The sequence below is a fragment of the Cricetulus griseus genome, chromosome 3 (assembly GCF_003668045.3).
Source record: "Cricetulus griseus strain 17A/GY chromosome 3, alternate assembly CriGri-PICRH-1.0, whole genome shotgun sequence".
In the NCBI taxonomy this organism is placed as follows: domain Eukaryota; kingdom Metazoa; phylum Chordata; class Mammalia; order Rodentia; family Cricetidae; genus Cricetulus; species Cricetulus griseus.
The window spans coordinates 112,870,648-112,882,636 of record NC_048596.1 but is presented as its reverse complement, the minus strand read 5'-3'; the positions used below and the strand labels follow the sequence as shown (position 1 = coordinate 112,882,636).

The 11,989-nt window shown below is 36.0% G+C and overlaps 1 protein-coding gene across 1 annotated transcript; it reads left to right on the top strand.

Annotated features, from left to right (window-relative positions):
• The first annotated feature begins 9,457 nt into the window (after positions 1-9,457).
• Positions 9,458-10,405, top strand: LOC100751222 (olfactory receptor 5V1). The gene has a single exon (XM_027407931.1). The coding sequence runs from the start codon at positions 9,458-9,460 to the stop codon at positions 10,403-10,405; it is 948 nt and encodes a 315-aa protein (XP_027263732.1).
• Positions 10,406-11,989: the final 1,584 nt, after the last annotated feature.

Below are 11,989 nucleotides of genomic sequence, written 5' to 3'. Positions count from 1 at the left end.
GATTGGTTTTCCAGAAGACAAAATATAAAGAATATGATGCTTCTTCTTAGTTTTCATATCCACATTCTTCTATTATTTCAATTTTTTTGACTTTGGAGATACATGCCATTTTAAGCCATGTTTCAAACGGGTCTGAACTTACTTTGTGCACACTGAGTTAGCCTTAAAAGTTAAAGCTGGCACTAATTGTCAGTAAAAATAAGAGAAATAATAACAAAAATAAAGTCAAAAGAAATAAGGTTACTCCCATAGGACATGGGTCACTAAATGAAAATATTGGTCAGGGAAACTCAACAAAACTCTAAATCAACACAGATGTTGCCATTGGTTACCACCTACAACTACTTAAATTATTTTTAGTGATTATGTTTGTAAATTTCCCATTTTATTTGAAAATTCATAATAATAAAACACTAGCATTCATTAACATTTAATTTATTTTGAAAAGGTAGTTTTTAGATTGCATTTTATGCATATGAGTGTTTTGCTTGCATGTGTGCATGTACACCATGCATGTACCTGGTGTCCATGGAGGTTAGAAGAAGACTTTAAAAAAATCTTATGGTTGAGAATGCTAGTATCCTGCATATATTGAATTGGAATTCCAAGTAAGATATAGTAAATCAGAGTGCAGTCTTTAATCTGTGACAGATGTGTTTAATAATCTATATTTTTGACACAATATATAAAAAAATCTATGGAAACTAGAGTTATAGATGGCTGTGAGCCACCATCATTAATTAGTTCTGGGAACTGAACCCAGGTCCTATACAAGAGCAAAAAAATCACTGTTAATCATCTATCTACCTACCATCTATCAGTCAATTAGCCATCTATCTGCATCATATCACTGTGCCTTCAGGAGTCAAGTTACAAGGTATGTGTTCAATCAGTTTGTTTCTGTTCATACTGGATCTGAGTTTTTAATGTTCATGTGGAAAACATAGCTTTCACAAGCTTCATCGTGTGATAATACTTAAAAATTGTAAAGTTTGAATCTAACCAAGAAAAGACTATGAATATATAGTAGTTTAATGACATTTGAAGCAATGATTGGCATACATTTATTCTTTGATGTTGTCTCACCACATGATTACTATGAAATATTGTGTTTTACTTTATTCTACTGGGCATGTCCACAGTTTACATTGGTATATGGCTGTGTTATTTATTTAATTTAATGAAAGCAACTCAATCAAGTTTAATAAACAACTAAAATAGTAGTTTGAGAAAGTTTATGCATTTATATTTTTTATCTATCATTAGCTGCGTTCAGGGGTTGAACACATTTGCTGGACCTTTACAAGAAGCTAAAATATCTGTGTTGTGTCATAGAACTATTCTAAAGCTTACATTAAGTTAATTAGCTATGGGATCCCATTAGTAGGCTGATAGTAATGTGCATCCTCTCTCTCTCAAGTTTCTGTTATCATAATTCCCCAATGATAAAGCAGGAATAATATAAATGATGTACTAACCCCTGATGTGAATCTTGCATTTAAGTGGGGAATTTGCTTTCATCAACTGATGTAATTTGTTGGACAGGTCATTTGCTTTAATTTGCACTGCTTCTACTGGTACTGTGACCCATTTTTAAGGCAAAATTTACCTATACTATCTTACTAATGTTCTTACAATAAGGCAAATACAGTTTTAATTATGCTAAGGTTTAAGTTTAACTTTTATTTTTGCCTGCAGGATTGTGAGCATTTGAGAACTTAAGAACTGTTATGGCACAGTTTGGATTTAATCATTAACAAACTGATTTTAATTAGCAATTAATTATTTTTCTGTATATAGCAGAAACTTATAAATTTTCTTAAGATAAAACTTCATATATTGTCATTAACCATATTAAAATGGTAAGAGAGAATGACAGTAAAAAAGAATGAATTTTCAGTAATTTCTAACAGATGGTTAGTGCTAGCTATGCATGCTAATTCAATACACATTACACAAGAACCACACAAAACACATAGATTGAATTTAGTAAAAGCTCTCCAGAATCTCTAATTAAAAACTATTCGTCTGTATATTAGGGGTGTTACATAAACTTTTCCTGAGAAATATATGAAGGGCAAAATTTAACTCTTCTTCAAAAATTCTTAATATTATTTATGTTTGAATTACGAAAAGAAAATTGTTGAAAAAAATACAAGCACCCTTTCTGCATTAGCAAATGCTGTACTCTATGTATCAAGACCATGTTTTTATTGAATACTTTCCAAAAGTTAAGTGTAAAATATAAGGACAATATGCTGCCATTTATGATGGGTACATATTAGTCATATAATTTGGCAATAAACAAAGCATGTTTATTCACCAGAATGTAATTGATGAATTCACCATAGTCCTTGTTTTAAAAAGTCAATTTTGTGTGTGTGAATACAAAAATGATTTATTGAGTAAATTAGAATTACTCTCTGTAGAAATTATTCTTGTGTAAAAGGTAACATATTTATATATGTACTGTCACATTTATATACCTATTGTGCTTTCAGTTTTCAGAGATTATACATGTCTGTAGACAGATGTCTAATAGTCCTGCAGGATTCTGAGCATTTGAGAGTGAAGTACTGATATGACACAGTTTTGTTTTAATCATTGATATTCAGGAATTCACAATCCTTCAATTGCAAAATTATATACAAGGTTTAATTTTTATAATACATTTCTTTTTTGTATTTTACAAATCGGAGAGACTGTCAGTCAAATTTTATTTTCTTGTTTTTTTCTATATACACTGTTGCTTCAGAAGAGAAAAATACCAGGGCTTGCTCTCTCATTTTCCTTTCTTTTGAAACAGGATCTCGCTTTGTAGTTCAGGGTGGCCTCGAATTCAAATTTCTCTTGCCTTAGTCCCCTATATGTAGGAAATTAAAGGCATTTGCCACTATATCCAATACTCTCAGGAATCTTATTATTACTTATATATACCTTACATAGGAGAAAGTGATGGAAAAACCTTCAAACCATTTGTGAATAAAATCATTATATATAAATTGCATTATTTATCTTAAGCATTTTATATGACCAAAGAAAACATTTATTGTTTCTATGTGAAAAATAAATTTGGTTTGGAAGTAGAAAGTTCATCTTCATCTTCTTTTAAAATCTGTTTTAATTTTTAAATACAAAATAAGATAAATACAATGCATACAATTATATATTATATATAAATTCAATAAGATAAAAGAAAAACCATCACATCAAAGTTAGACAAGGCAAAGCAAAAGAAGGAAAAGACTTCAAGAGAAGGCACTGAAATCAGAGACCCACTTGGTTACCAACTCAGGAGTCCCATATAAATACTAAATTGGTAGCTGTAGTATATATGCAGAGGACTTGGTGAGACCCATACAGGTTGTGGTCTTGCTGCTTCAGCCTTGTGAGTTCATATGAACCTTGTTTAGTTGATTTTGAGAGCATTGTTTTCCTGTTGTCCTCTATCCCATCTGGCTCTTACACTCATTCTGCCTCCTCTTCTATAGGATTCCCCAAACTTTGAGGGGAGGATTTTGATGGAGATGTCCCATTTAGAACAGTGTGCTGCAACATCTCTTTCTCTGTGCCTAATGTCTGGCTATGGTTCTCTTCATTTGTTCTCATTTGCTGCAGAAGGAGGTTTCTATGATGATACCTGAATAAGATCCTGATCTATGAGTAGAGCAGAATATCATCAAGAGTCCTTTTCTTGTTCTTTTTTTCTAGAGACAAGTAGTATCTGGTTTTGCATTATGTCTCTGGGCTATCTGCTCTCCAGTTCTTGGTTACCCAAGCAGTGCTGGGTATGGGTCTTGTCTTCTGGAGTAGACCTTTAATCAAATGAGACATTGGTTGGTTATTTCCACAAGTTTTGTGCCACCATTGCCTAACACACTTCACAGGCAGAACAGATTGTAGATCAAAGGTTTTGTGGCTAGGTTGCTGTTTATGCATTTTGCTTGGTAGCCTTCAGAATACCCTCTTTTACCAAAGACATTAGAAGATGGGGTGAAGACACACACACACACACACACACACACACACACACACACACACACACACGTAACACCTACTGTCTTGGCAATTACCTGGGTGCTGAGGATTTCTATAAGACCACTTTAACCAACATTTCCATTAGTTGTAACCCAGTCCCAGTAATGCAAGTTTTATTTTTATTATTATTATTATTATTATTATTATTAGTTCAAATTAGGAACAAACTTGTTTCACATGCCAATCCCTTCTCCCTCTCTCTCCCCTCACCCTATCCCTATTCCCCCACCCCTAACCTACCCCCACCCCATCCACCCTCCACTCCCTAGGCAGGGTAGGGACCTCAGTGGGGGCTCCGCAAAGTCCACCACATCATCCTGGGCTGCACATGGGCACTTCCCCATGTGTCCAGGGCAAGAGTGCATCCATTCACATGGGATGGGCCCTCAAAGTCTCTTCTTACACCAGGAAAAATACTAATCCACTACCAGGGGCTCCCTAGAGTGCAGAGGCCTCCTCATTGGCATCCATGTTCAGGGGTCTGGATAAGTCCTGTACTGGCCTCCCAGACTGTAATGCAGCTTTTATCTGGGGATGAGATGTCCATCTGGGACACTGTCTTCTTCATTATTTGGAGATTTCCTTAGGATAATCTTCATAAGTGATGAGAGTTTCTACAGCACTAGGCTTTTATAGCCCCAAGTGGCCCCTCAAGTGTAGCCCTGCATTCCTTTTCTCAAACCCATTCCCCCTTTCTCAATTGATTTTCTTGTTCCCATTCCACATATCCCATTCTACCCATAAAATCTATTCTATTTATCCTTGACAGAGAGATCCTTGTGTTTCCCACAGTCCCTTCCTCTATATCTAACTTCCATGGGATTGTGGTTTGTGGATTGGTTATCATTTATTTAATGGCCAATATCCACATATAATCAAATACATGCCATATTTGTATTTCTAGGTTTGGGTTACCTTATTCAGGATGGGTATTTTTTATTTTAGCTACATCTATTTGCAAATTTCATGATATTGTTTTTGAACAGCTGACTGTGTAAATGTACCATATTTTTAAAATTCTATACTTCTGTTGAGGGACATCTAAGTTGTTTCCAATTTCTGACTATTGTGAATAGAGGAACAATGAACATGGCTGAGCAAGAATCTTTGTGTTAGGATGAAGCATTCTTTGGGTATATGCTAAAAAATGGTAAAGCTGGATCTTGAGGTATATTGATTCCAATCTTTGGAAGAACTGGCATACTGATTTCCAGTGGTTGTAAAAGTTTGCATTCACACAAGCAAAAGGGAAGTGTTTTTCCTGCTCCGCATCCTCACCAGCATGAGTTGTCACTTGTGTTATTCATCTTAGACATTCTGACTGATGTGAAATGAAATCTCAAAGTCATTTTGATTTGCATTTCACTGATGGCTGTGGTTGATGAACATTTCTTTCTGTCTCAACCGTTTGAATTTTATCTACTGAGAATTCTCTGTTTAGATCTATACCCCATTTGTAAATTAGATTGTTTGGTTTGTTGATGTCTAATTTCTTGAGTTCTTCATATATTTTGGATATTGTCCTCTACCAGAAGTGGGGTTGGTAGAAAAAGCCTTTTCCCTTCTGCCACTTTTCCTGAATGACAGTGTCCTTTGCCTTACAGAAGCTTTAAAGTTTCGTGATGTACCATTTATTAATTGTCAGTCTTAGTGCTTGCACTATTAGTGTTTTGTGTTCAGGAAGTTGTCCTCCATGCCAATTGTAGACTATTCCCCACTTTCAAGGTTGTTCCCCACTTTCTGTGCTATGTGGTTCAGTGTATCTGGTTTTATGTTTAGGTCTTTTGTTCATTTGGATTTGAGTTTTGTGCAGGTTGACAGATATTGATCTATTCACATTCTTCCACCTGCCAACATCCAGTTAGACCTGTACCAATTTTTGAAGATGATTTCTGTTTTCCATAGTGTATTTCTGCATTCTTTATGAAAATCAGGTGTCCATAAGTATGGATTTATATCTAACTCTTCAATTTGATTCAATTGACCAATATGTCTGTTTTTATTCCAATGCCATACTGTGTTTATAACTATAGCTGTGTAGTACAATTTGAAATCAGGAAAGGTGCATCCAGAATTTCTTTTATTGGTGAAATCTTTTAAGCTATCCTTTATTTTATTTTTTTGTTGTTTTTCTATGTGAAGCTGAGAATTGTCCTTCTAAACACCGTGAGGAATTGTGTTGAAATTATAATGGGAATTGCATTAAATCTATAGATTGTTTTTGGTTGGATGATCACTTTTACTATGTTAATTCCACCAATCTTTGAACATGGGATATCTTTCCATATTCTGATATCTTCTTCAATTTTCTTCTTCAAAGACTTGAAATTCTTACAGAAAAGTCTTTCATTTCTTGGTTAGGTTTACCCCAAGATATTTTATATTGTCTGTGGCTATTGTGAAGGTTTTTGTTTCCTTGATTTCTTTCTCAATCCATTTGCCATTTTTATGTAGGAGGACTATTGAGTTTTTTATGTAGGAGGGCTTTTAAGTTAATCTTGTATCCAACCAAATTATGGAAGGCATTTATCACTTATAGGGCTTCTCTAGTGGATTTTTTTGGGATTGTTTATGTAGACTATCACATCATATGCAAATAAGAAGACTTTGACTTTCTCTTTTCCAATTTGTATTCCCTTGATCTACTTCAGTTGTCTTATTGCTTTAGACTGAACTTCAACTTATATATATATTAAACAAACGTGGAGAGGGTGGACTGTACTACGAGGTATAGAAAAAAAAACTGCATGCGATTAGCATAGAAATAGGCATGCTGATCAAGGGAATCAAATTGAATACTCAGACATAAAGCCACACCCCCCAAAACACCCGATTTTTTCCCAATTTTTAAAATTTGAATTAGAAACAAGATTGTTTTATATGACAATCCCTGTTCCCTTCTCCCTCCCATCCTCCCCTACCACCACCACCCCAACTAAAACCCTACTCATCACATATCTTTTCTGCTCTCCCTGGATGGTGAGGCCTTCCATAGGGTGTCATCAGAGTCTATCGTATCCTTTGGGATAGGGCCTAGGCCCACCCCCGTGTGTCTTGGTTCAGTAAGTATCTATCCCTCTATGTGGAATGGGCTCCCAAAGTCTACACCTATGCTAGGGATAAGTACTGAACTACTACAGGAGGTCTGTAGATTTTCGAGGTCTCACTGAAACCCACATTCCTGGGGTCTGGATCAGTCCCTTGCTGGTATCCCAGCTATCAATCTGGGGACCAAGAGCTCCCCGATGTTCAGGTCAGCTGTTTCTGTGAGTTTCACCAGCCTGGTCTGGACCCCTTTGCGCATCACTCGTCCTTCTCTGCAATTGGATTCCAGTTCAGTTCTGTGAGTAGCTGTGGGTGTCTGCTTCTACTTCCATCAGCTGTTGAATGAGGGCTATCAGGTGGCATAAAAGTCAGTCATCAATCTCATTATCAGGGGAGGGCATTTAAGGTAGCCTCTCCTCTGTTGCTTAGATTGTTCGATGGTGTCATCTTTGTAGATCTCCAGACATTTCCCTAGTGCCTGATTTCTCTGTAACACTAAAATGTTTCCCTCTATTATGGTATCTCCATTCTTGTTATTTTCTTTCTTCACCTGACTCAATCTTTCTGCTCCTTCATGTCCTCTGCATCCCTCCTCTTCTCCTCTTCTCATTCTCCTAGCTCCCCCTCCCCTCTTCCCGTGCTCCCAATTTGCTCAGGGGATCTTGACCCTTTCCCCTTCTCCAGGGGACCATGTGTGTCTCTCTTAGGGTCCTCCTTGTTTACTAGCTTCTCTGGCAGTGTGGAGTATAGGCTGGTAATCCTTTACTCTATGTCTAAAATCCACATATGAGTGAGTACATACCATGCTTGTCTTTCTAACACCTGATTTTTCATAAAGAAGCTAGAAATATACCATGGAAAAAGAAGCATCTTCAATAAATGGTGCTGGTTTAAATGGATGTTTGAATGTGCAAGAATGCAAATAGATCAGAATTTATCACCCTATACAAAACTCAGGTCCTTAAATTGTCTTATTTCTCTAGCTAAGACTCCAAGTAATATATTGATATGTATGTCTTGTTCCTGCATTTTTTGAAATTGCTTTGAGCTTCTCTCTATTTATGACTTTTATCCTGAAGGGTGTTGGATTTAGTCAGTAGCCTTTTATGCATCTAATGAGATGATCAGATGGGTTTTTTTTGTTTGTATTTATGGTGGATTACATTTCTTGATTTTCATATTTTGAACAATCGTAGCATCTTCATGATGACGCCTACTTGATCATAGTGAATGATCTTTTTGATGTGTTCTTGGATTTGGTTTGCCAGTATTTTATTGAGAATATTTGCTGTATATTCATAAGGGATTTTTTCTGTAATTTTCTTTCTTTATTGAATCTTTGTGTGACAGAGTAACTGGAACCTTATAAAAAGCATTGAACAATGTTCCTTCTGTTTCTATTTTGTGTAATAATTTGATGAATATTGAAATTAACTCTCCTTTAAAAGTCTGGTAGAATTCTGCACTAAAATCATCTGACCTTGGATTTTTTAGTTTGGGAGACCTTTAGTCACTGCTTTTTTCTCACTAGAGGTAATATATCTGTTTATATTGCTTATATGATCTTGATTTAACTTTGGTAAGTTTTATCTATTGATAAAACTATCCATTTCTCTTAGGTTTTCCAATTTGTTGTAGTACAAATTTTTGATGTATGCTCTTATGAATTTCTGGTATCCCATCTGTTATTATGTCCCCAGTTTTCTATGTGAAATTCCTAATATGAGATGGTAAATAAAAAACTATTTTTGAAGTGACAAAAATTAATTTCCATGCTTTCAGTAAGATTTTTCCACACAGCCACTTAACATCCTATGATGCATCCAATTAAGAAAAATGCTAATATTTGTATCTTAAATATATGGTTTTAACTTACTGGAATATTGTCTTTCAGGTTGAGATAATTGGTTTGAAGAGGTAAAATGTCATTCACATACATTCTTTATGAAGGACCTGATTTCCTGTGACTCTAATAACTAAGAATATTTAATTAAAATTATACATCAAGGAATATATTATGGTAATTAGACAAAATAAATGAAATAAATAATGGGTACATAATATACTTAACTATGATATACTAATTTAGTTTGAAGCATTCTAATGACTGTAAAGAACTATACTTGTAAGTTCTCACTAGTGTCTTAGAGCACTTTTTAAAGATAAGAAGCAGAAGATGAGAATTTCAAGAATTATTATGAATACACAAAATTTTTGGGCAGAAGTTTTAAGAGACTATATCCATAATTGATGTAGAGCAAACATAATTCATTATTAGCCTGATATTTACATTGTCTCAGAGCTCCCTGCCTTGTCACCTTAAACCTCATTCTTTTCTCTGTGTCTCTTAGAAACACCCCTTCAGAGAGAGGAGATGGATGTCTACAATCTTACAACAGTGACTCAGTTCATCCTCATAGGGCTCTCTGACCTCCCTGAGGTGTGTTACCCTCTCTTCATGGTCTTTGTCATCATCTATCAGATCACTTTGCTGGGAAACGGGGCCATCCTCTTGGCCATAGTGACAGAGAGAAAGCTTCAAACTCCCATGTATTACCTGCTGGCAAATCTGTCTCTGCTAGACATATTCTGCCCATCAGCTACTGTCCCCAAGTTGCTCAAGAATCTCTTGACTGAGGATCACAGCATTTCGTTTGTTGGGTGTGCTTTGCAGCTCTATTTCCTGGTTGGTCTAGTTGGGACTGAAGTTTTCTTGCTGGCCGTGATGGCCTATGACCGGTATGTGGCCATATGCTTCCCTCTGCGTTACTCCCTCATCATGACCAAGGTTCGCTGTGTACAACTGCTGTTTGGAACCTGGACAGCTGGGTTTCTCAACTCCTTTCTCCACACAATGTCTACCTTTAGCCTGTCTTTCTGTAAGTCCAATCGAGTTAACCAGTACTACTGTGATATCCCACCTGTGGTGGCTCTGTCGTGCTCATCCACCTATGTGGAAGAAATGCTTATTTTAGTGGTAGGGGGTATTTTGGGGATTGGCGCTTTTCTGACCACTTTGATCTCTTACATATACATTGTCTCCACCATCCTAAAGATCCAATCAGTGGAAGGGAAGCGCAAAGCTTTCTCCACCTGTGCTTCTCATCTTCTTGTAGTCTTCTTGTTCTATGGCACAGCCATATTTACCTATATTGTCCCCTTTTCCAGTCAGTACTCTCCTGCCAGAGACAGACTCATCTCTATGCTGTATGCAGTCATTACCCCTATGTTAAACCCCATTATTTACAGCCTGAGAAACACAGAAGTCAAAGGAGCACTTAAAACAGTTTTTCATCTTAGGATGTTCTCACAGAAAGCATGATATACGACTTTCTCAAAATCTCCTTAGAATGAATTTATAGAAACAAGTATCAAAATAAAATATTATATTCAGAGAATGAAACTGAACACAAACATACATGTAAAATCAGATACTATTATACATATCTCTATATGTACTTGAAAGAAAATTATTGAAAAATAAAAGTATTTGAGAATGAATAGTTTTAGTAGGCTATCTGAAGTAACTTTATATATATTGATACCTTATCAGAATCAAAATTTATATCTACATTTATGCCTACAGTTATTTTTCATATACTATATTTTCTATTTTTTCTATTCTACATCTATCATATAGTTGCAGATCTTCATGGTTTTCTGATTATATTTCATTATTTAAAATATTTTTTGTGAGCATGACATCCTTGCTGGCATGCATGTATGTGTGCACCATTGTGTTTGGTGTATCTGTGTCTGCATATACATGTTGCTAGCAGTAGCCACAAGAGGGTGTTGGATCTTCTGGAACTGGTGTTAAAGATAGCAATGAGTAATCATGTGGATGTCAGAGTAAAAACTTGGTCCTCTGCTAGAGCAGAGAGTTCTTTTAACATTTGAAACATTTCTTCTACAGTTAACTTTATTTAAATATTTGTTTATTTTTTATTCATGTGCGTGTTTTGTCTCCTAGGTCTGAATACCACATTTGTGTAGTGTCCATGCAGGCCAGATGAGGGCACTGTATCCCCAGTACAGAGTTTCAGAAGGTTGAGTTCATCATTTGTGTGGAGGCTTTAGACCTATGTCTTTTGGGAGAGAAAGTCGTACTTTTAACCTTTGAGCCATCTCTACAGATACCTTTTTATTTTTCAACTGACAAATTATTGTAAATATTTAAGGACTTGAATTGGTTTTGTTAAAAAACACTGTACTAACTAAATAATGTTAGCTAACATGTTCCTCCCCTCAAATATCTATCATTTTTTGATGAGAATTCTTTTTTTTTTCCTTTGAGACAGGGTTTCTTTTTGTAGCTTTGGAGCCTGTCCTGGCACTCACTCTGTAGACCAGGGGGACCTCAAATTCACAGAGATCCACCTGTCTCTGCCTCCCAACTGCTGGGATTAAAGCTTGCACCACCACCACCTGGCTTGACAAGAATTCTTGAAGATTTTTTTCTTTTTTTTTCAATGCACCTAGGTTACATTTTATTATATTCAACATACTATTAAAATACAGCTTATAGGAGAAAATTTTATTTAATCTGATTAATTGAACATCTGTGGCTTCAGGAAATGACCAAGGGAGGAGGCACCCAAGGCTGAAAGCCAGGAAGCAGTTTTATTTTTATGAACAAAATAAGCCATGGGACAGCAGTCCCAAAACCTACCCCTGAATTCAGGTAAATAGAGCATTTTATCATCATCAGAGAAGCCTCCTCCTGCAGCTGATAGGACCAGATGCTGAGATCCACAGCCAAATATTAGGTAGAGAGAGAGGCCAAATTAGAGATCTCTCGCTCTGTCTGTCTCTGTCTCTGTCTCTCTCTTTTGCTTGGAGCTCAGGGAATCTTCAGAAGATGGGGAGGAAGCATTATAGAAGACAGATGGGTCAAGGATACCAG